Below are 25,010 nucleotides of genomic sequence, written 5' to 3'. Positions count from 1 at the left end.
ATCTGCGTGATGAAGTGTTAATTGTGTTTGGAGAATTCTTTCCCCCGTAATAGCAGGATATCGTAACACAAGATCACAGCCTGCCAGAGTGCTGAGTTCAGCTCGTCAGGCGGGTGCTTTCCAACACCAGCCCTCGGTCCTGCCTCCCCCTGCCCGCCAGGCACCGGGGACCCTGAGCTTCAGCGAAAAGCAGGCAGAGGTGGTCGAGGCTGGGAAAGACGGGGGAGACAAACACAACCGAAGCGGGAGAGCCCTGGGAGCCTTGTCTGGAGGCAGCTGTGTGGTTTTGTGGTGAAGCCTCATGTTCCAAAACACTGCGTTTGAAACTGCCAATGTTAATTAGAAAGGTCGGGATTTCAAATGATGTAGCATTTAAAGCAAACCATAAAACATTGTTTTCTCATATACATCTGCTCAAATCCTCTTTAAGTTATCAGGCTGAGCTAAGTTGTCTGCATTGGCTTGGAATAACTAACCGAGGAGCTCTCGGTACTGCTAATGCTGGTATTTAGTAATTGTTGGAATATTGGGGAAGCTCTGGAGAACTAGAAAAGAGCTAATGTGCCAATATTTAAAAAGGGAAACAGAACAGCCCATATAATTACAGACCTGTCAGTCTGTCATCAATCCTCAGGAAAATAATGGAGTGGCAGATCCAGGCCTCAATTAATAAAGAATTAAGGAAAGGTAATATAATTAATGCCAATCAACGTGGGCGGATGGAAAACAAATCTTGTCAAACTAACTTGATATCTTTTTTGATGAGATTACAGGTTTGGGTGTTAAAGGTAACAGTGTTAACATAATATACTTAGACATCTGCAAGACATTTGACTTAGAAGCACAAAGTGTATTGAGAAAGTTGAACAATATCAAATCAATGTTACACAAGTTTGGTGAATCAGCTTGTCACTCTGTCTTCCTAAAGTTTGTCGTATTTTTCCAAAGAAAGTATTAAATCATTGCCAGTGACGTTTGTAGGTGGTGCAGTGAGTACACAAGTGGCACAAGATGGAGATGCAGAGCTTTTCCCTTGGCCTGGTAAACTGATCACCAATAATGAATATGTGTTTGGAGAACCAATATTGTCCCACCCGCGGGAGCGGAAAAGAGCTTTCAAGATGAGGTGTCCTCTCCTTAGAGATGGTGGCTCTGGAAAGTAGATGTGAGATGTGGGAACAGCATCCCACAACATCCCACCTAGGAGGGCAGGTCTGAGGTGGAGGACAGGTCTGGTGGTCCAGCTAGCTTGGGTTTGTCTTTTGACATCTCAAGGTGCTTGAGTGTGCTTTAGTGTGGGTGCTGGTTGATAGAGAAGCCCAAAAAGCATCTGCAGCAATGAGCAGGGTGGGAAAGCTGGAGTGCAGAGGACCGCTCCGCGTCTTTGGCCAGAGCAGGAGGGTTTTGATTATGATCTGCGAGCGCTTTGGTGAAGGACGGTCCGGTGAGAGCCCTCTGGCGTGGCGAGCGATGGGGTGTGGAGCTCTGGTGCTGCAGCGCAGGGTGGCCGTAGAGCTGCATGCCGGGCGTGCTGTGGGATCACCCGCTGCGTGATTTAACAGGTGAATCCATCCTCATGGGTGACTTTTGAACCACCTGGCAGGGGGGTTGCGCAGCACCTGCCACCCCCACGCCTCCTGGCAGCCCCCCTGCTCTGTCCCCTTTGTCCCCCACCTCCAGGTCCCGGGTCAGGCCCTGCAGGCTCACAGGGGTGCTTTAGTTCCCCTGTGTCACAGCCGCTGCGAGAAGAGTGAGAAGACTGATGAAACCGAGGGAAAGCTGCGCCTTCGATCTGCCCCGGGGCACGTCTGTGTCTCAGAAGTACTCTTTTAAAATCATGAATGTGGATTCTTTCTCTTTGCTGCCTGGCTCTGAACTCAGAGATGCTCCTTGGGATCACGTTTCCAAATCTGAGTCCATAAAGCTGTCTTTCTTTCACTGTGTTTGATGAAGATAAACTGCAATTTCAGTATAATTCCCCAACATTTCCACGTGCCACCAGTTCCCATGGCTCGTGTCCCGCTGCCAGCAGCCTGATGGGGGTCACAGACCCCTGGGAAGGGGCAGGGGGTCCCCTCTGCGGGGGAACGTTATCCCAGGGAGTGACCACCGGGTCTGCGAACCCCACTGCATTCCGAAAACCTTTGCCATATGGCAAATGCCCCCCACCCCTGCAAAAATAAATTGCTTCCTTTTTAAATCCTTTCCTATCGTTCCCCTCATATTCGTAATAGGATGATCGGTGGAACCAAAGATGTGGCTGTTACTTTAAAGGATAAATTAGTTTGACTCTTAACTCAATAATTAAAACTGTTATGGCTATGAGCCTGCAGGGATAATGTACTATTATTATAGTCATTTGTTTCAATTAAATGCTTACTGATTTTACAATAGCAGCTGGGCACCTGTGTGAGATAGCTATTACTCTGAACAAGACATCTCAAATTCCAGCAGAAATTTGTCACTGCACTAAAGCATTTTACATAGACCATGAAAGTTTATTAGGAGCAGTTACAAATTGGGAAGAGAAGGGGTGGTAATTGGGGATATATTTTCTTATCAGCTTCTCTCTCCTCTGCTCTCTCTCTTTTTTAAGTAAATCATCTCTAAGCATTTCAGCTATGGTGCTGCGTTTACATTTAAACTTCAATACTGAAAAAGCCTGCTGGGAAAACTTTGCTTCAAAGCTGTTCAGCTGATAATTTCTCTCCCTGGATGATTGTGATCGTAATGGCATGTTCTCAGGAATAAACCTAAGGAGAAGTAATCTGTCCTGCCAGAGAGCCCTATGGCCACCCCTGGAATAGCTGCTCCCCTCGCCAGGGGAGGAAGAGCCTGGCCAGAGAAAACTCCAGCAGCTCTGCTCAGCCACCCATGGGAACCCACCCTGGGAAAGGTGACAGTCATGGGATCACAGAACAGTTTGTGTTGAAGGGCCCTTCCCAGCTCCCCCAGTGCCCCCCCTGCCATGAGCAGGGACATCTTCACCAGCTCAGGTTGCTCAGAGCCCCATCCAGCCTGGCCTGGGATGTCTCCAGGGATGGTTCATCTACCACCTCTCTGGGCAACCTTGGCCAGGCTCTCACCACCCTCAGGGACAACAATTCCTTCCTCATGTCCAGCCTGAATCTCCCCTCCTATTGGCCCTTTTTAAGGCACAATAAGGTCTCCCCGGAGCTTCTCTTCTCCAGCTGAACACCCCAGCTCTCTCAGCCTGTCCTCCAGCAGAGCTGTTCCAGCCTCGCATCATTCCTGTGGCTCCTCTGGCCCCTCTGCAGCAGCTCCATGTGTGTCCTGTGCTGAGGACCCAGAGCTGGACCTCTGAATTTGTGCTACTTCTGCCAAAACATGGTGATATCTTCAAAGTGTTGCCAAGAACAAGGAAAAAGGGAGGAAAAGGAGGAGAAAAATTCCATGCAAAACATAGGCAGAAAGTGATTACAGGGCTGGGACCTGCCTCAAAGCTTTGTTTGGGAATTAGGATTTTGCAGGAGAGGATATTGAATGGCAGCCACCACCCCTGCCTGAGCCTGTGGCCAGAGCCCTGGCTCTGCTGGCTGGGGCTCTAGTCCTTATTGCTGGAAAGAGCTGATTTTTACATAGGAATTTTGGGGTGGCATTTAACTTGAAGCTCAGCTTGTTATGTTTCAAAACATTATCTGTGCTAGCAGAGCAGCCAGGTCCCCAACCAGACTCTTCCTCGCAGTGTTTTGTCACTTGTGCTGGATTACCCGTCTCCTCAGGAACAAGGAGTGTCGTTTGTCAGCCTTTTTTTCTTGCCTTCTTAGTATTAGTTGGAGCGTTTATAGGCCTGATATGCATATTCATTAAAAAAAATGAACTATTGTGGAAAAAAAGAAGCTGTCTTTGAGTTAGCCCAGCCTTTGGGAATCTGCTAAGTAAGATGCACTTAATTACTTTAGCTATGACTACGTCACATTTCTCTCATGTTTCTTCTGAGAAGCAAAACATCTTTTCAGTGGATGCTGCAAACAGGTCCTGAGCCTTTTGCAGCATCTCGTAGCAACACGCGGCGTGGAGACAGGCTCTGACGTGGCTGTCGGAGCTGCTCCTCCTCGTGATGTAGCTAATCATGTTTGCAGGGTGGTTATTTAATTACAGTGTGCTTCTATGGGGCTCTGCGGGGATGCTGGATGCTTTGTGGAGGGGAGGTATGTGGGTGCAACCCCAGGGAGCCCGTGGCTGGGGCTGCATCCCAGGGTACAGGTTCCCGCAAAGGGAACATTGCATTCTTTACCTTCTCACACTCTGGTTTGCCATCATCGCAATTTCATTCATCATTTACCTCCCTAATTAGGCAATTTGCTGCAGGGGAGTGTTTCTCAATCCTGTTCCTGGATCTCTCTTTCCATGGGGCTTTCTTGGGGAGGGATATCATTTTCGTCATAGATTACTCAAGTGAGTTGAGAGAAGGGAACGGAGCTGGTGAGGGGCTGGAGCACAATGTGATGGGAGCGGCTGAGGGACCTGGGGGGTTCAGCTGGAGAACAGGAGCTGAGGGGAGACCTTCTGATCTCTGAACTGCCTGAAAGGAGCTTGGAGCCAGGGGGGTCGGGCTCTGCTCCCCAGGAACAAGCGCCAGGAGCAGAGGAAACGGCCTCAAGTTGCGCCAGGGGAGGTTGAGGTCGGATCTGGGAACAGTTTCTTGCCCAAAGGGCTGTGGGGCATTGGAACAGGCTGCCCAGGGCAGTGCTGGAGTCACCATCCCTGGAGGGGTGAACAGATGCAAAGATGAGGCTCTTAGGGACATGGGTTAGTGTCAGGGTTGGGTTAACGGTTGGACTGTGATCTTGAGGGTCTTTTCCAACCAAAATGATTCTATGATTCTGTCGTCTACCTCGGATGCACGACCATGAAATAGCTCTGTGTGTGCAGGGTCTCGCAGCAGAAAGCAGGAATAACCCTTTTCCCAGATGGAGCAAAGGCCATCATCACCCTAACGCCCGTGGGAGAAGCTCTGGGGCTGCACACAACTGCTCACCTTCATTTTCACCCCAAACGTTTTACATCTGGAGAACACAAATAGCTTTTCCACCACTCGCCCTCTCTGGTCCTGAGGACATCAGGAGCCGTGGGCAGGGGCTGTGGGGAGGTGACAGCCTGCTGTGCTGCTTCAAAAACTGCGGTTCTTTTAGAAAAAAAGGGAAAGCGGAGCAAAATTTATTAAGTGGCATAATGGTGGGGCCAGATCCTGCCCCTCCAGATGGCAATCAGCAGGGTGGCATGCGAGAAGCGTAGTTGTACATGTCCTCCTGCAAAACCTCTTGGCCTGGGGGAGAGATGGAGACATGAAGGAGTGAGAGAGAGGTCAGAACCAGCAATATTTGGCAAAAAAAATAAGTAAAACCACCAGTTTATAATGATGTAAAGAAACAGGCGGCTGCTTGGGAGGAGGCCTCTGGGCTAAAATATCTTTGGTGGGGGAATGTCCCAGGAAAAACACAGTGTCTCTGCTTTTTGAGGGCTGTGGCTGGGTTACTGTCAACAAGAGGCTTCTGTGTGGATTCTCGGAGCCAGGGCTCAGGTTTCTGGTTTTCCCTACGAATTTTCTTAAGCATTTGCAGCACGTGTCCCGTATCCATAATTGCGGTCCTGGACTTGTTCTGCTCTGATGCATAAATAACATACACTGTAAAGAAAAAGTGTATGATTACATATTTAATGGATAAACGGAGCTGTTGTGGTCTATTGGCCACATAATAGAAGTTTCAAATAAACTGTCTTAATACAGTATTTACCCCAGAGACTGCCATGGCTGCACATGTGAATGAGCTGGTTTAAATGGTTTAAGTTTTTAAGCCACGTTTCGTGGCCGTCCCCATTTCTAAAACACCCGTCTCCTAAACTTTTTCTTCATTTCAATTTAAAATAAGGACAACAAATCATTCTTTTCCTTAGCAGCTGGCAGATCTTCTCCAACATGAAAGGTGTGGATTAAACCAACAAAATCCAATACAAATGTACCTTTTTCACTGGACTTTGGTTAGGAGGTTGCTGCTTGCATAGCAGATGGGCGCTGACCTGTCTCCCCACCTCGCAGGGTCCCTGTTGCCTTTCTCACCCCTGCCCATTCCCACAACATTTGCAAATTCAACTGCAAATGCCAAAATCGCCTCTCTGAGGCAGTGTCTGCAACACGTTATTTTCTTCCTGCAAGTTAAATCCCCGCACTTTGTAATTAATACAGAAAAAGGGCAGATCTAAGAAAGTCTTTTCCCCTGACACACACTTCTCTACTGATGGAGAATCCGAAAAAGAGCAGAACATGCTGTCAGGTGTTGTGTAAAGCTCTTGATTCCTGACCTGCAGCAATAAATCTGGTTTTGCATTTGGATTTATTTCCTCGGAAGCCTACCGAGCCCTTGCAGGTCTTCCCTGGGTTTCTTTCTCTATGTGCTGCTAATGGAGTTGGCGAACCTCCCCTGCTAATGAGAGATTGCACCTCAGCGGGCTTATCGGAAATGAAAATTGTTAATAAATAAAGCCCGGGTCTTTAAACTCATGTTAACATTAATCAGATTAATATAAAACGGAGAAAGTCTGGGAAAGGTTTCAGGCAGGGTTTGCTCTCCCTGGTTTCCCCTGAGGATGGATGAGGCCATGGGGCAGCTTGGGGGGCTGAGCCCGGCTGGGGGTGGCCCGGCAGGGATGGATCCGGGGGTGAAAATGGGGTTTTCAGGGAAAATGGTACAAACTGGAAATGGGATCTTCGCTCTGCATGCAGCCGGGCAGCCCCAAAACCTCCCACGCACCTACAGCATGTCTGGTTTGTCCCTGTCTCATCTCGTCTTCCCTCCTTGACCAGGACACGAGGTTGTTGCTGCTCCCGCCTGACTCAACCACCTGAGCTTCGGTTTATGCCATGACACGCAGGGGAATACACGGTCCACAACATATTTTTATTTCGTCTGATGTAGCATTCAACATTTCTTATTAGCAAAATGTAGAGGTTTCACTTTTCTTTCGAATCTTCCGAGAGCATTGGGTTTGGCAGCCTCAGGAGGCCGCGCTTGTGCTGGTGTCCTGTGCCACGTACGTGTGTCCCTGCAGCCCCGTGTCATTAGTCGCCTTTTAGGCCCATCAGATGTCCCTTCGCTCTCCTGGTATGAGAACACATAAACAGGTATTAGGAAGCTTTTCATATCCTTTTTTATGTAGCCTCCTCCCTCGTCTCTTACCTACACACCTGTACACAGGTACGTTGCTTCTGGTTCCTTCCCTTCCTGGGAAACCTTCACAGGCAGCCCAAGATTTTCTTTGCCATCATCTGGACTTGTTTGTTTGTTTTGATTTTTTGGTGTTTTGTTTGTTTGTTTGGGGGTATTTGTTTTGTTGTGTTTCTGCTACATTTATTTTGAGTGGGATTGGCACTGATTGCAATATTTATAATTGGAAGAACCATCTCCAAGAGAGGTTGTAATGAAGTGGTGACCACCGGCAGATCTTGCCTCCCCACACGTGGGGGTCCACCTTGGGGCATGTTGTGGTGCTCGAAGCTTCTGCAGCTCGTGGACATACAAACTTCTTGTGTGACGGTGGTGTCACAGCTTTGGGCAGACCAGTGTGGTGAGAGCAGGGACCTGGGGCTTCCTCAAACTGTTTTTGTGCTTACTACTTCTAGGTTTAACCCCATAGCACTAGGGACCTAACAGCCGTACAGAGGGGGCAGAGGGTTGATGTGGTACCTTCATAAATTCAGACCAGCTGAGATTTTTTTCACCTCTATGGTCACTAAATGTCACAGAATCCCAGAATGTCAGGAGCTGAAGGGACCTGGAAAGCTCATCCAGTGCAATCCCCCCATGGAGCAGGAACACCCAGATGAGGTTACACAGGAAGGTGTCCAGGCGGGTTGGAATGTCTGCAGAGAAGGAGACTCCACAACCCCCTGGGCAGCCTGGGCCAGGCTCTGCCACCCTCACCATGAACAAGTTTCTTCTCATATTTAAGTGGAACCTCTTGTGTTCCAGTTTGCACCCGTTGCCCCTCATCCTGTCACTGGTTGTCACTGAGAAGAGCCTGGCTCCATCCTCCTGACACTCCCCCTTTCCATATTGACCCCCATGAATGAGTCACCCCTCAGTCTCCTCTTCTCCAGCTCCCTCAGCCTTTCCTCACAGGGGAGATGCTCCCCTCCCTTCAGCATCTTTGTTGCCCTGCAACACAAGTATTGCTCAGAAAGAGCACGTTTCGGATCCACGACCTCTAGTGCTGCATTGCTGATGTCCCACGTCTAGACTGGCCGCGTACCCTGGCACAATGTGTGCTGGTGTTCAGCGATGGCCTCACGTGTGCAGCAGCGAGGCTTGGACACAGAAATTCCCAGGATGCTGCAACACCCTCCCTTGTCCCAGTGATTTGGCCAAAAATTGCTAATTTCTGAACTTTTCTGTCAGATCCACAGTAGGCGCCGTACAGCACTGGTCCCTGAGGTAAGCAGGGGCACGTCATGGACACACAGACCCACAGACAAAGACAATTTAACACCTCTCTGGGGTCCACGTGGCCAGGGCAACAGCAGGAGCAGAGCCTGGGGTGCACGGTGCTCTTGGCTTGTTTGGAAGGCAGCATGATGAAGACTTTACTAGCTGTGTAGAATGATTTTAAATCCGTCCCTAAGAGCTCATCTTGATGTGATTTGTCAGTGTAATAAATACATAAAGACATTTTTAAATTATAAAGTGATCTTCTCCTAACTCAGATCCAGGAGATGGTCCACTCGGATGCCGCGTCCTACGAGTCCAACCGTCAAGTGCCGCTGCTGAACCGCCCCGGCATGCTGGCCGGCCCCATGAGCGCTCTCAGCCAGTCTCAGCTCATTTCCCAGATGGGGATACGGAGCGGTGTTACCCACGGCTCCCCATCGCCCCCGGGGAGTAAGTCTGCTACACCATCTCCCTCCAGTTCTACTCAGGAAGAGGAGACAGAGTCACATTATAAGGTACGTGCAGTTACGGGTCTTTCTTCAACAAGTCATCAAAGCAACATCTAACAAGCAGAAATTAATCTTATGACCAAGAAGGTCACATGTTAAAGGAAGAGGTCTTATGCCAGCAGGTAGTTTGTGTGCAGCAGGTCCTTTCCACCAGGGCACTGATGATTTTGGGAGGTCTCCCAGCCTCACTGATGCATTTACCTGCTTCACATGCATGGGAGGGAGTTACAGCCAACACTCTGGTTGGATTAGTGATCTCCCTCCATAGTTATCAAAATCATGGTGTCCATGAGGTTCCTGCTCTTCATGGGTTCAACATCTAAGAAGGCACCAAGCCACCAATTTATGGGACCGTATGTGTCACCAGTGAATTGCCACAGTCCATGTCTGGTGTCACATATTCCTTCTGCTGCCTCTCCAGAGCAGGTCCATGCAGGGGCTGGTGGGCATGGACTTCATCCCTCTGCACGAGACTGCACCATCACTTGGACCATGGCTCATCCCTTGGGGGATGCAGTTGCTGTGGGGCAGCCAGGAGCTGGCTCACCAGGGCTTGCCTTTAGCCACAGAATCGTAGAGTCATTGAGTGATTTCACTTGGAAGAGACCCTCAGGATCATTGAGTCCAACCATTAACCCAACTCTGGCACTAAACCATGTCCCTAAGAACCTTGTCTAAATGCCTTTCAAACCCCTCCAGGGATAGTGACTTCACCACTGCCCTGGGCAGCCTGATCCAGTGCTTTACAACCCTTTCCAGGAAGATTTTTTTCATAATATCCAATCTAAAATTCATGTGGCTCAACTTGAGGCCGTTTCCTCCTGTCCTGCCACCTGCTACTTGGAAAAAGAGACCAACACCCTCCATGTTCCAGCTTCCTTTCAGGCAGTTGTAAATGAACATGGCTTAGGTTGTTCAAGCATCTTCTGCAGTCCAGGGCTGAACTGTTGTCTTATAGAATCATAGAATCACAGAATGGTTTGAGTTGAAGGGACCTTCAAAGCTCATCCAGTTCCCCCCTGCCATGAGCAGGGACATCTTCACCAGCTCAGGGTGCTCAGAGCCCCATCCAGCCTGGCCTGGGATGTCTCCAGGGATGGTTCATCCACCACCTCACTGGGCAACTTGCATCACGGGATGGAAAACCAGGCAAAGTCCTGAAATGTTCTGCTCCTTCCTGGGGTCTGCCAGCCCCCAGCAGCCTTGCGGACAGTGGCTGTTTTCAATAAACACCATTTGCTCTTTGGTGCTGCCTAAGCAGCAAAAGCAACTGCATCCCCTTAAGCTGCCTAAACAGGACCAACTGTAAAACCCTCGTTGCGCCTGTTCCTGGCTCCTTCGCTTTTTCGGTGACTGAGAGCAGTTCCCCCCATGGTGCTTAAGTAAATCAAACAGGATTACAGTTAGTTAAAATACCATCTCACTTGCTAATGGGCTGAAGCGCTGTCATGCATTTTTTTCTCCTAATAAGTTGGCCTTTCACCTCCAGGCCTCCCATTCAAGCCCAATTGGGCAATTTTAAATTAAATGCAGTCTTTTTTGGTCTCTTTGCTCGTTCACTAATGGTCACTGTCTGTTTGACAAATGTCACTGCGCTGATACTGAACGTAATGACCAGTCAAGAGCTGCTGAGTGGAGAACAGGAGCTCTGCTGCCCTTTCCTCCCCCTGCCTGCCCTGTGCAGCTCAAGTGAAGCCTCTCAGACCCCGGTGCTTCCAAGCACGCGATCAAACCAGCAAATCCATCAGGAGAAAAGGCCTTTTGCTCCCAGCACTCAGTGGGAGGCACAGTTTCCGCAGCCCATGTCGACTGATTTTTTTTTAATTTATTTTATTTTTTTTACACTTTTAAGTGACAGACTGGGCAGTTTCCCAAGTAATACAGTTGCCTGGTAGGGCAGGGAGTGCCCAGGTCAGGTAGTGGCTGAGCACTTGGTGGTTGAGCACAGGGAGTTTGCCGCTGGAGGTGCTGGTGCCCTATTTGCCTCAAGGATGTGGAGATGCAGCTGACAGCACATGGTTTTATTCTCTGCCATGTTTAACCTCCAGTGTATTTAGTTTTTATTCAACTATAAAATAAGGATAATGGTACTTGCCTATAGAGTGACGTCCAAGTGCTTTCCAGGGGTCTTTTCCTTTGCCCATCGTCACACAGACGATTCTGTAGTCCCATATATTCAATGCGCTGCCCAGGGCATCAGGCAGAGGCTCAGCCATAGGATCTTTCTGTGCTGCCTTCACTGGCAGCATCCCTGTTTCCAGTCTGGCTGTTTCACTTCCCAGCCCAGTGACAGCGTCTTGTGCTGAGCAGCCACAAAGTCCAACTACTGTTGCCTGTGTCCTGCGCCCCTTGTTTCAACCACCTCAGGGCACCAAGTGTGGGTACAGCCAGACCTGGTCAGCCGGCTGCACCCACACTGGTTTTAAAGAGTGAGCGCTGCATGCTCAGTTTAATTCATAGAATCATAGAATAGTTTGGGTTGAAGGGACCTTCCCAGCTCCCCAGTGCCCCCCCTGCCATGAGCAGGGACATCTTCACCAGCTCAGGGTGCTCAGAGCCCCGTCCAGCCTGGCCTGGGATGTCTCCAGGGATGGTTCATCCACCGCCTCTCTGGCCAACCTGGGCCAGGCTCTCACCACCCTCAGTGTCAAAAACCTTTTCCTAATGTCCAGCCTGATTCCCCCACACCTGGCTTAATTCCTGGATATTTTTCCTGGCTAGGGGTACATAGCTGTTAGCAGAGTGAAACAGATTTTGGCTGGCCCCAGTGTGATGGCTGATGTGATGCTGGTGCTGCATCATCGGTGCTCGTGACCCTCCAGCCTGGGGAGGGGGAGGCTGAGCCACCAGCACTCGCAGAGGTGAGGAAAGTTGGAAGCAGCTTGCAAAGGGGAATTGTTGGGCTGGGAATCAGAAACCATGTGGAAGCTGAATTTGGAAAAATTCATGGACTGCTAAAGGGATCTGGCTGGGAAACAGGAGGTTTGGAGAGGTCCCAGCACTGGATCAAAGAGTGAGTGAGTTTGTGATGCCAGGGAGGAGGAGGGAGAAGGGGATGGGAGTCTGGGAAGCCCCAGCTCTGGAGCGGCGACCACTGGGGTGAGCCCAAGCTGTGAACTGGGCTGCGAGGAGGCGGCCAAGCCGCACTCAGGCACCCACCAGCAGTTTGTGCAGAGGCTTCTGGGGGCCAACAGGAACCCCAGAACTGCTGCCCCCCACACTGCACTGGGACGCCCTTCTGCCCATGCCCTCGCTTGTTCCCTTCGCTAACAAGCTGTAGCAGGGACAGATAACTCCCAGCTGACTGCTCAGGTTCATCTCTTGGTTTTGCAGGTTACTGGAGAGAAACGACCATCAACAGACCTGGGCAAAAAGCCCAAAAGCCAAAAGAAGAAGAAAAAGAAGGATCCCAATGAGCCCCAGAAGCCCGTCTCAGCCTACGCCCTGTTTTTCAGAGACACGCAAGCAGCCATCAAAGGGCAAAACCCCAACGCTACCTTCGGAGATGTGTCCAAAATTGTGGCGTCGATGTGGGACAGTTTGGGAGAGGAACAAAAACAAGTGAGTTACTGATCTCTCTTTTTATTTTTTTTTTCCTTTCACACTGTTAAACTGTGTTTCCCCATAGTACATCAGTCTCCCCCAGCACATCAGGTGAGTGCCTGGGAGGCTGGAACAGGCTGAAGTGTACAAATAGAAATGGAGGCAATTTTCAGGAGCAATGCTGGAGTGGTTTGCGTGCCAGGCTCCCCACCCCAAGCCGGCGCGGTGACAATCTGACCTGACCCTTGGACCCCTCCAGGGGAGCCCAGCACCCAGGTCTTCATCACCCACGTACCCCCAGGATGGGGGTCTGGCCCCTGTCGCAGGGATGGGGCTGCAGAAGGATGCGCTAAGTTTGCTTTGCCTCTGCCCCTTTTTTAGAAAAATCTCCTTTGTTACGTGGGGAAGAGCAAATTTTTATGACAACTAATTATTCTTGATAAGATCATACTTCACAAAAGCATCAGTGGCCTTTCCCTGACATGGGTTTTTTCAGATGAGAGATGGGTTTGTATTTGCTTGTTTACTTACAAGGAATGATGGCAAACCAGCTAATAGCTATTAACCCTCTGCTCGCTGGCCTGAAATCTAATGTTAAGGCTTTGAAAGCTTTGGAAGGAGATGTCTGAAGTGGCCTCACACAGGAAACCTTCCTAACCCAAAGCTGTCAGCCACTTTGTCTGCTTCACAGAGACTTCTAGGTCCTGTTTCAACTGCTTTGTCGATGCTGAGTCAGTTACAAAAGCTTGTAATTGCTTGTTGCCTATTGAGAAAACCCCAGGGAACACTTTCTGTAGCAAATATGTCTTTTTGTCAGGCAGAGCGAGATCTGACACTGTGTGAGGTGTCTCCAAACCCAAACATGCCCAAAGTGACAGTCCCCATGAGCGGTGAGCCCTTTTCCTGGAGCTCGGCTGCCAGCGTCTCTCGTTGGGTGTCCACAGCCAGCGTTTGAAGCAGCTGCATTCGGGGAGGGACCAGCAGGGAGGAAGAAAGTCATTTCATTGGAAGTCATGCTAGGATATAGCCTTGCTTTCCAGCCCGCACTGAGTCAGGAATAAGAGTAAGGCATTGTCTGGGATCATCCCTTTTGCTGAGCCATCCGGAGTCTCCATACTGTGCACAGTGCTGCTTTGATGATTTTAGCATCCACGCTTTTCTCCTCTTTGGATGGATCACTGGAGGATCATGCAGGAATTTCTCTTGCTGAAGAAGGGAGAAAAATCGCCTCCTTGTGCAGCACATTGGCCCCGGGATGCTGCAGGGCTGGGGATGGGTTTGGGCTATCGGTGCGGGCTGTGGGAGGTTCAGGAGCATGGAAAACTTTGTGTGACCTCTTTCTCCTGTTCTCATCCCTCCCAACATCTCCGTCTGCCTCTCCCTTACTCCATCTGGTTACAAATATCTCTGTAAATCAGGCACTGAGCTCAGCTGCAAATGTGGTTTATAGAATGGAAGTGCTGGTATGACCCCGACTCAGCGCAGTGCAAATGCTCGGCTCTTAATTAACAGCAGGGATTAAACCAGTCCGCTTATCTTCCTGCTAACTCTCCCTTCTCTTATGAGATAGCAGCAGCCTTGCCATCTCTTTACACGTGCTTTCTGAGTGGCTCCATTTCTCCCCCTGTAATTGATTTAATTAAGTCATTTGTTCCTTGTCTGAATAGTTAAATATTGACTTCCTGGCTTTGTCTCCAGCTCTATCCTTTACTCCCCCAACAGCTCCCTCCCTGCCCAGGACTCCGGCTGGAGGGACACTTTTAATCTGGGATCGTATTGCTGGTTTGTGCATTCACTCTTGAAGTGTTTGGCTGGAAGAGAGTTTATCTGGTCACTCTTTGCTTTCCCCTGCCAGCATCCCCGGTCAAGCTTGTTTGGATTCATAAAGAAATGCAATGGAATGCAAAAAAAAAAGGAAAATGTAAAAAAAAAGCATTGAGAAAATGTCTTTAATATGTGAAAACACATGCCTGGGCTGTCCTGCAGATCCTGTGTCCCAAGGGCTGCAGGACGTGGTGCAATGGAGGCGAGCACGGCTCGGGAGGGGACCGAAGAGGACAGTGACACAGTGATGTCATCACTGGCCAAAATCCTGCTGGGAGCTGGGAGTCCAGGCTGCCACGCGGCTGCACCGGCCTGTGGTTTGGCTTGGGCAGGAGCATCGTGCTCGGGGCAGGGCTGGGAAGGTGGAGAAGAGCAGCGATCCACCCAGTGTGCTGCTTCTGGCTCTAGTGACAGCAGTGTGTTTGAGCATCTTCATAGAATCGTAGAGTCATTTCAGTTGGAAGAGACCCTCAGGATCACCGAGTCCAACCATAACCTAACCTAACTATATCACTAACCCATGTCCTTAAGAACCTCATCTAAACGCCTTTTAAACCCCTCTAGGGATCATGACTCCAGCACTGCCCTGGGCAGCCTGTTCCAGTGCCCAATAACCCTTTCTGGGATTAATTTTTTTTCCTAATATCCAACCTAAACCTCCCCTGGCACAACTGTCAGGCATTGGAACAGGCTGCCCAGGGCAGTGGTGGAGTCACCATCCCTGGAGGGGTTGAGCAGGCATGGAAATTAAGTTCTCAGAGATGTGGGTTAGTGCCAGGGGTGGGGTAATGGTGGAACTTGATCACCTTGAGGGTCTTTTTCAACCAAAATGATTCTGCGAGTCTATAATTCAATCCCTCCCAGCTCCATCGTGCACAGAACATGGGGTGTCCACCATCCCATTGCTGGAGGGCTGAGGAAAGCCCGGTCTGGGAGGGGGGTCCTGTGCCCCCCGGGCAGGCAGAGCCCCAGCCCCGCTGCACAGACCCGACACGGAGCATCGCACCGGCAGAAACCAGATGCCGCCTCTGTGCCACGTAGCTCAGGCCAGCACACGGAGGGTTAATCCTCTGCCATTTGTGCTGCTAATGATTATATGCACTGTAATATCAAAGCTGTAGCTATTTATTTGCCGTTGAGCAGGTGCTGCTGCTCCCACAAAGCAAATTTGCTTTCTCCTCCTGATGAAACAAGCAAAATAAAGGTTCCTCACATCCCATTTCTGATACTTTTTTTTTCCCCCTGTGCACTAGCTGAAAGCCAAACATTGAGTAGGAAACAGAATGCATATTATGCAAGAAACCATATAATCTAGGAGCATCTTTGATTTGGCTGCTGCTGTCACAGTCATGTATTTCACAGAGAGGTTCCCCCCCCACACTTTCTTTCATTCTTTCTGGTTTATCATTTGTGCCTTTGTCATTTTGTTCCTTCTTCTTCTTTCTTCTCAGCCTCTTCACAATGAATCTTCATTTTCCCTCTGACACACTTGTATCTAAATTTCCTTATTTCCTGCCTTTTTTTATTTATATCTGTTGCCTGGTGATTTGATCATGCTGTGGAATACAGGATTAGCAATCTCCGTGTCCTTGGGTACTGCTCAAGGACACCTGTTCGGCAAAGCGCCGTTTTCTTCCCCATTTTAACCCCTTCCAGTGTGGCCGTGCGTGCGTAACAGTAGCACATAACAATACCTCCAGCGCTGCATTTGCAAGACGTCGTAATCTTCATTCTTCAACAGCTGGCGCGGCCCTTCCTAAGAAGCTTACACGGGAATCTGAAGAATGTGACTCGGGGAAAAAATAATATTAATACGTACTCTTTGAACTTTGCAAATAGTTTAGCAGCTGTTCCTGTAGAGATAGCTTAGACTTTGGTGGAGAGTGAGATGCTAATTCAGCCATTATCATCGAATGGGGTACCTGTGGTAGTAATCCTCCTGCAGCTGCAGGTCCCTGCTCAAGGCTCGCAGAATCCCGTGCCTTGGTGTTATTTCCTTTTGTTAGCAGATAGAGACCAGCGTTCGCAGCGCTATCCAGCAAGGTTTAAAAGGACTGCCTGATTTGACAGAAATTGGAAGAATTTGAGCACTAGATTGGAGCAAACTCCGCTCATTCACTAGGAAGGGTTTTTCCCCAGCACGGACGTGGTGCTCTCAGCCTGGTCACAGTTGGTGCCACCCAGTGGGGCTGCAGCCCCGTCCCCTCTTTCCACGGGGCCACCAGCTTGTCCCAGGTATCTCTGCTCAAGGGCAGGTGACAGCCAGCCCTGGGTGACCATCCGGGGGGATTTCATTGGGATGATAAGCCTGGAAACTCTCTAGAGCACACTGAGAAGTCACCTATGGGATTTGCCCTTCTCTGCCATGTTCTCTCTGAGCACCTGCCTGTTGCCGACTGTATTTTGGGGGAAAAGGTGCTGGTTTGGAGCCTGGTGATGATGGAGCACAAGGAACACTGCAAGGCTGGCAGATGCAGGTGTCTCTGGAAAACCTGCTGCTTTTCATTAGGAAATCCGGCAACAAATTCAAAGCACTGGGTCAGTGTTCCCCTAGACCCTGAAAACTCAGAGGCATCAAGAAGTTTCTGAGCGATCCGTTTGAACCTCAGGTTAAATCAGGACTTCCTATTGTAAGTGAACAGATGCGAAGTCAGACAAAATCAACATTTCTAGGTGAGTTGATGAGTCTGGGGGCTCACTGGGTGCACAAAGGTACTGGAGATGAGTTCTTGCTCACGATAGTCTTGCTTCACCAGGACTGGTTCAGTAATGCCAAGTGATTCCATGGCCAAATGCAGATGTGATTTTCCCACACAAATGCACAGCCTGGAGAATAACTCCACATTCACACTCCAGGGATAAATTACGCAGCAGAAAAATCACTCATTCAGCAGAAAATAAAGATCACCCATCTAATCAGATCCATCTGCTCATTGAACCTGATGCATCACCTGGTGACAGGACACCGCGTTTATCTGCGGTGGCACAGCAGCATATTGGGCCAGCTGTAAAGCTGTGTTATGGCAGAGCCATCCCAGGGGGGATATCCCATGGGGACCACAGGCAGGAGGTGCTGCCTGGCAGCGTGACCGTCACACTACCCGTTGCCATCATCGTATAGAGCTGTCAGGGATGAAACCACCACTGGTTGTGCTTCCCTGCTGCTGCCCCAAAGCCGTGGCAATGAGGGACTGGAGGGGTCCAACCAGTTGCCTTGGCCTGGGAGGAGGTTTCAGCATCTTCTGAATGTCAAGGAAAGCTGTGGACTGGAGAAGGATGAAAGCATCAATCCTGAACAAGGTTTCATGAGACATCTATTGGAGACCAGGATAGTGATCAGGAAGATGTGAAGGGGCAGAACTGCTGTTAAAAGCAGCTCCAAGAGTGTGACTTCTTGGTGAGCAAAATCAGAAGCGTGGAAGATGCATGTCGTATTCTTTTCATCCTCTATAAAGCTTGGGGGTTGGATTTGTCACCCTCCTCCTCTCCTTCCTTTTGGAGTTGTCCTGGGAATTCATGTGTCCTCACATGGAGTGATAGATGACTTACACCCAGGTGGCACAGTGAAGTCAAGGCAGAGGAAAGCAGGACTGCTTCAGGACACTTTAATCAATGGTAATTGCTGCTTGATTATGGGTTTATCCATTAATTCTCCAAAGTGCTACCTCACAACACTGCATCTCCACCAGGACAAAGGAGGAGCTCTCCTGAAACCAGAGCCTTCCTTTAGCCAGAACCTTCCATGTAGGTGTCCTCAGGGACACCAGATGTGCAGCAGGACCTGTGCCATAGCTGGGAGAGCCTGGGGAAACTGGAGTAGTGCTTAACCAACAACCTCCTGATGGGCATCATTGACAGGTGCCTCCCATGTCCAAGTTTGTTGACCTCAGGACTTAGCAATACAAACCACAGCTGTTAGACTGAAGGAGATGTGCTGAGATTTACACAGTAAACTTAACTTGGGTTAGTTGGTTTTAACGGTGGGAGGGACAGATGAAGCCTTCCCCAAGAAGGGAGCGGGAAGGGTACAGAGGAGGGTATGAGGAGGGGAGGAAGGAGGGAATAAGGATGACATGGACATGTTTGCAAATGTATGTCCAATGGGCGTGTGGAAGCCGCATGCAGAGAGCAGGTGGTGTGGCAGACACCACTGCCAAGGCATCTTAGGAATAAGGCATAAGTTATGATGATCCCAAGAGATATCTTGAAGGGAAGTCTCTAATAGTTACAGGAAAACCCTCCAGATTTACAAGCGGAATAAAATAAAAAATTATACATTTGAGAGAGGGAAAAAAAGCCATGGAATCATAGAAAGGAGGGCAAGGAAAGACTTAAGAGGTCAACCAGACCATACTGCTGCCTGAAGTCAAGATCATCTCTACTTAAGCCATTCTTGATGGATGTGTGCCTAATCGGTTCTTAAACCTTCAGTGGTGGAGATTACACATCTCCCCAGGCAATCTCTTCCCGTGCTTAATTATCCTTACTGTTAGGAATGCTTTCCTCTTGCTTAGCCAACATTTCCCTTGTTACAATTTAAGCCTATTGCCTCTTGCCCTGTCTGCAGTGGATGCGGAGGATCATTCATTGCTTCCTTCTTTGCTGCATCACATTTGGAAGCTGTGGCTCCTCTTGGGCTTCTTGCTAAATAAACTGAGTCCTTCAGCCCTTCTCCTGGAGACCTTTGCTGCACATTTCATCTCTTCTCTCCTGATGGCATGTCTCTTTTTTGAAGCAAAATGCCCCAAACTTCCATCTAGGACTGCAGCAGAGACCTTTTCCCTTGGGGTCAGCGGACCCCTTGATTTTTGGGGGAGAGTTTGGGTTCTTTTCATCCTTCCCCAGGCTTGGGAAGCGGCGTTTCCGCCGGGATGCCGAGGTTACCGACAACAGCTCTGGCTGTCACTCAGTGCCTGCATGACACGGAGCCGTTCGTGGGCGTCAGTGGGGTTTGGAATAATTGTCTTCTCTAATTAACTGGTTATCAAACAAGAACATTTCATTATGGTACAATTACTAGCTGCTTTGCTGAGACACAGAGGTGTCAGGATTACGATCCCAACATATGCTTCTTACAGCTCTGATTTTTTGTTTTCATAATCACTAACCATTTTTGCTTCCCCCCCTCCTCAATCCACCCACTCGCTTAATGACTAATGAATCCTCCTGCTAACGAATAAGGAAAATAAATCAGCGGGCATGGCAGGTTAGAAAGAAAAACATACAAAATGTTTTGAGGATCCTTAAATCTGATAAATTACTTTGAAATTAAAATCCCTGGGAGAAAATTGGATTTAATTAGAAAGTAACATGGTTTTGTCAATGTTTAAATTAAAATTTTAAGGGTTATATATACTGCACTAGAGCTGCCTTTACACAAAGGATTCGTGAGAAGTTTTGTGAGACCCGGTCTCTGCACATCAGCACAGTGCTTCCCCAGCAGCAGGATGTGGTTTTGCTGATTGTGTCCCCGTGAGAGCACTGAGGGGGAGCAGAAATCCCCCCACGCACCGGCCGGAGCTGCAGAAGTCCCACACGGGACTCTTAGGGATGTTTTCTTACAATGAGCATGTTGAGGCACTAGAACAAGTCAATCAGTGAAGCTGTGGGCGCCCCATCCCTGGAGACATCCCAGGCCAGGCTGGACGGGGCTCTGAGCAACCTGAGCTGCTGAAGATGTCCCTGCTCATGGCGGGGGTCACTGGATGATCTTTGAAGGGCCCTTCCAATGCAAACCGCTCTGTGAGTCGTAGAATCATAGAATCACAGAATAGTTTGGGTTGAAGGGACCTTCCCAGCTCCCCAGTGCCCCCCTGCCATGAGCAGAGACATCTTCACCAGCCCAGGTTGCTCAGAGCCCCGTCCAGCCTGGCCTGGGATGTCTCCAGGGATGGTTCATCCACCACCTCTCTGGCCAACCTGGGCCAGGCTCTCACCACCCTCAGGGACAACAATTTCTTGCTCTTGTGTAGCCCTGTCTAGGCTATGGTCACAAACCAGATAATCCACCAGGAACTTTCCATAGCCAGAGAGAGGAGCATCACAGAAAACATGACCTGGGCTCGCCCTCTTACCGTTCTCCATGGCCCTGCTCAGGGCCAGGGCTGGTGCAGGAACCGGCCTGAGCAACCAGAGGCTCTTGCTCAGAGTGGACCCCATCCCTATTGGGGGTTGCACTGCTTGGCCACCCCTTCCCCATCCTGCAGCATCAGACACCACCCAGCAGCACCTTCCAAATAGGAGTGAGGCACAGCTGAGAAAGACAAGGACAGATAAAGAGTGGGGGAGAAAAAATAAAGGTGCGGCAGAAAAAGCAAGTGATGGGGATGAAGATAGACACAGAGTTTATTGGTTATTCATTTATTTGCATTTAAGTTAAGGGAGTCTCATTTACCTGCCCTCTCCCTGTCCATACATTGAAGGTTTTCTCCAGATAGCTCCTCCTAATAATTGAATTTGTCTTCGCATAGCTGTGAATACTTTGATTTCTGACTGTCCCAGATTTTTAAAGAAGCAAAAGTGCTCTTGGTACTTAGCTGCTACAAAGCTAAAAAATATATATATATATATATATATTTGTCTTCAATACATCAGCACCACTGTTAAACTGGCCTGGGACACAGGAATTAGTATTTCGTTGCTGTGCAAGCGTCAGGTGCCGCATTTAAGAGCATCTGTTAGCAGCAGAACTGGTGGACACCCCCCGTTTCTGCTTTACAGTAGATGCTGCAGCAGCAGCAGCGCTGTCACCGCGATGGGCGATGGACGTAAGCGAAGCGAGGATTGCAGAGAAAGGTAATAGCTTTTATTAGGGGAACTGATATGGTTTGAAGAAATAGTTGCTTTTCACGGCCAAACTCTTCTTCAGGCTGACATTTTGAAATGTAATTTTGTTCTGAATAGAGCAAATATAATACTTCCCGAATACCGTAAAGCTGAAGACAAACTTAGGAAAATGCTCCGTTTCAGAAAATTACCGTCCAAGACCTCCAGTCAAAACGTTTCATTACAGGAGTCGCTCTGATTTAGCAATGAAAGTAAGGTTTTCAAACCGTTTTTAATAGAATTTATCTGTACTGATTTTAAACTGAAATTCAACTACCTGGATAATTTAAGCACTGGAAGGTTATTTTCCCTTTTGAGGTCAGTGTTAGGAGGGAGTCTGGGGGAGATTTGCAGGGGAAAGGAGCTCAATATCCTCACTAGGCTTTGGCGTCTTGATGGTTGAAAGCCGCCGTTGTTTTTAAAGCAGAATTATATTATGCAAATCTATTCTAATTGAAATCAACTTTTGGTGAGGGCTTTGAGTTTCCAGTGGAAGAGAGAGCCGATGGATGCTTTTTTTGGGAATTTCTGCCTTTTTGCTGAAATTTTAATCCATTTGAAAATATTCTTCTTGCTTACTCAGTTTAATCTGATTAACCCCACGGGGGCTCACGCTGCTTCAGACAGGCTGGGTTACACCATTATTTTTACATATGTGGAGGACCAAACTCTGGGCAGAAGAGGGACCAGCACTGCAAAATGATCATGAAACGTGTCTCGTTACAGGGGAGAGAAGGAACAATAAGCAAGAATTCACTCTTAGAAAGCTTTCTTATTGTTTTTCTTAGGGTAGCAAACTCTCTTGCACTTGCTGCTTCCCTGCAAGCCCCAGCTCCCCAGGTCATGAGGCAAAAGTCTCAGCTTTCCTATGACAAGACAGCACTTGCCAGCTGTCAGGACTGCAGGGAAGAGCTGGAGTTTTGAGTTCTAAAGGCTTGATAACGGGAAAGCCAAGAAAACAAATAAGTAGTTTAGGATTTCCGAATATCTCACTGTTTTTAAGCTAGGCCTATCATTTGGGGATTTTGGCTCGTCTTGCTCTTCCAAGAACGTGGGTCGCACTGTCCTCCAGTTCCTGTTGGGAAGCGATTTCATGGAGTTCATCCTATAAAATCAGGCTATGTCTCTTATCACAGACATGCGTAAATGTCTGCCTAGGCATACAGACCGCTCTGACCTGTGCTGCCTCCAAAAGTCCCAGTGTGGTCTAATCCAGGGGTTTTATTGCCTTGATGTGGGGTAACTTCCTCTCCAGCAGATATGAGTTTTTCATGTACACGTTTTTGCAGGGTACAGCCAAGCCCAGCAGCACGCTGTTCTACTATATTGATTATTATCCATTGCTTGGTCCTTTCAGGCATACAAGAGGAAAACAGAAGCTGCGAAGAAGGAGTACCTGAAAGCCCTGGCAGCGTACCGGGCCAGCCTCGTCTCCAAGGTACAGCCTGCGGTCGCTGGATGCGGTGATGCTGAATTAGTGACAGCTCATGGGTCTGTGTCCAGCTCTGGGTCCTCAGCACAGGACATACATGGAGCTGCTGCAGAGGGGCCAGAGGAGCCGCAGGAGTGATCCGAGGCTGGAACAGCTCTGCTGGGAGGACAGGCTGAGAGAGCTGGGGTGTTCAGCTGGGGAAGAGAAGCTCCGGGGAGACCTTATTGCAGCCTTTCTGTACTTAAAAGGGGCTGATAAGAAAGATGGGGACAGACTTTTGAGCAGGGCTTGTTGCAATAGGACAAGGGGTGATGGTTTTAAACTAAAGGAGGCAGATTCAGGCTGGACATAAGGAAGAAATGGTTGCCCTGAGGGTGGTGAGAGCCTGGCCCAGGTTGGCCAGAGAGGTGGTAGATGAACCATCCCTGGAGACATCCCAGGCCAGGCTGGTCGGGGCTCTGAGCAACCTGAGCTGGTGAAGATGTCCCTGCTCATGGCAGGGGGGGCACTGGGGGAGCTGGGAAGGTCCCTTCAACCCAAACCGTTCTGTGATTCTGATTCCTCATCACCTTCTGTTCTGTTTTCCTACAGAGCTCTGCCGACCAGGGGGAGACGAAAAACGCCCAGAGCAATCCACCTTCCAAAATGATCCCCCCCAAGCAGCCCATGTACCCAATGCCACCACAGGCTTCCTCACCCTACCCTGGCCTGGGCTCGTTCCTGTCCCCATCGGACCTGCAGAACTACCGTGGCCATCCCCACCCCGGCCTCTCGCGGCCCCTCAGCTCCAAACCCATGCTGCCCAGCATCAGTGCCTCCCCGCCGCCCTCCTTCCAGATCAGCCCCCCGCTCCACCAGCAGCTCTCCTTGCACCACCCACAGAGCTCCCTCCTCAGCCAGCCCCTCAGCATGCAGCAGGTCCCCCAGCAGCCCCTCCTGTCCCCCCCCATGGCACTACAGGTACAGCCCCCCATGAACGCCTCGCCTCCCGGCCAGCAGGTGGGTGCTCCGAGCAGATTCACAGCATGAACCACATCATTTCCCCTCTTCTCGTTGGGTCTGTTGGTTTCTGGGGGATGCTGGGAGTGCTGGATGTCGATGGTGTCCCCAGAGGAGTCTTCTCCTGTCTCCATCGGCCTCAAGATTTGTAGTCTTTGGGTGACATTCTCAAGAGTGCTCAGCTGGGAGCACAAGCACCCCCACAAATGGGGCAGATTTGTGCAATATAGTAGTGAAGGTTCTTCAGCAGGGGAAGATGTGGGGATTGGGGATGCCCCAGGTCCCTCAGCCTTGTCTGGTCATTGGAAATGATGGGTTGGATAGTCAGTGAGAAACCCCCCTTGTGATATTGCTGAAAGAAGCAGGGGCTGGAAGGGCAGTGGATAATAGCAGGGTTCTGGGAGCAGGGTTTGCCAGGAGAAGGAGAAAAAGGATAGAGGGAACATCACGAATGAAATATAAAATCAGTATTTTTCCAAAAACTGCCTTGCAAGAGAACATCACTTTTGTGGCAGAGAGCTGTGAGCATGCAGTGTGTGCTTGCACGTATGCTAACAGCATAGCAGCAAAGCAGCTCCTGCAGACTGGTGCCAGGGATGTGTAAATCCTGCTGAAGCAACCCAGCCCTGCCCAGGCTCAGACCAGCCCACGCTGGGGAACCAGCCTGCGGGGCCACTCTCCTCTTTAAACCTGCTATTAAGAAAATGTATCGGGAGGAAAAATGGGCTATAGCAAAAAAACATTTCCTATACCTTGTAGAGAACTTGCCAGTATATGAGGGAGGAAACAAGTGGTTTGCAGAGTTTCTCCATCTGGAATATGAACTGGACGAACTATTCACAGAGGAGGACATATGCTCTGAATTCGCAGCTGCTGCCATTTACTCAATGATACTTTCAACTGTAGTATTCACCCAACTGGCTGACTGATTGTATTTCACATGTTTGCTAGCTATATATCACAAAATTCATACAGTGCTTTAGAGTTGAGCAAAGGTTTTTTTGCCGTAAAGTGACCTATTCAGTTTGGGGCTAACTCGGACAAAACAGAAAGTGTTAATTTGGAAACAAATATTGCAGTGGAAGAAAAGCAAAGGAGAGCAGGGATGTGGAAGCATAGTTATCCCTGACCACAACAGAAAGACAGCACATGTAAGGAGGTCAGATCCTCAATCAGGTTTTAATTTCCAACCTGCTCAGAGTATCCCAAGTGTCTTCTCCGGCACAGTGATGGGGCTTGGGCTCTGCATAAGGAAAAGTGGCTTCTGTAATGCAGTGATAGTCCAGACATCGGCAGGAAAGGGAATCCTCATAATTGGGGCAGTTCCTGATGCTGATGGTGGCGTCTTGTGAAGTTTCATTCCACATAGGTTTGCTAATAAAAATTAAATTAAAAATAAAAAGCTCACTGCCCTAATTTGAATGTTTTGGA

The 25,010-nt window shown here is 49.3% G+C and overlaps 1 protein-coding gene across 2 annotated transcripts in view; it reads left to right on the top strand.

Annotated features, from left to right (window-relative positions):
* Window positions 1-25,010, top strand: part of TOX2 (TOX high mobility group box family member 2) — a 137,250-nt gene that overhangs the window by 105,948 nt on the left and 6,292 nt on the right. For both annotated transcript variants that reach the window (XM_065031840.1, XM_065031842.1), the window contains exons 4-7: window positions 8,723-8,962; window positions 12,290-12,517; window positions 22,506-22,586; window positions 23,172-23,579. In XM_065031840.1, the coding sequence (XP_064887912.1) occupies window positions 8,723-8,962; window positions 12,290-12,517; window positions 22,506-22,586; window positions 23,172-23,579 (957 nt within the window). The remainder of the gene's footprint in view (window positions 1-8,722; window positions 8,963-12,289; window positions 12,518-22,505; window positions 22,587-23,171; window positions 23,580-25,010) is intronic.

Source organism: Columba livia, chromosome 16 (assembly GCF_036013475.1).
Source record: "Columba livia isolate bColLiv1 breed racing homer chromosome 16, bColLiv1.pat.W.v2, whole genome shotgun sequence".
Taxonomy (NCBI): Eukaryota; Metazoa; Chordata; class Aves; order Columbiformes; family Columbidae; genus Columba; species Columba livia.
This window is presented reverse-complemented; position numbering and strand designations above follow the sequence as displayed.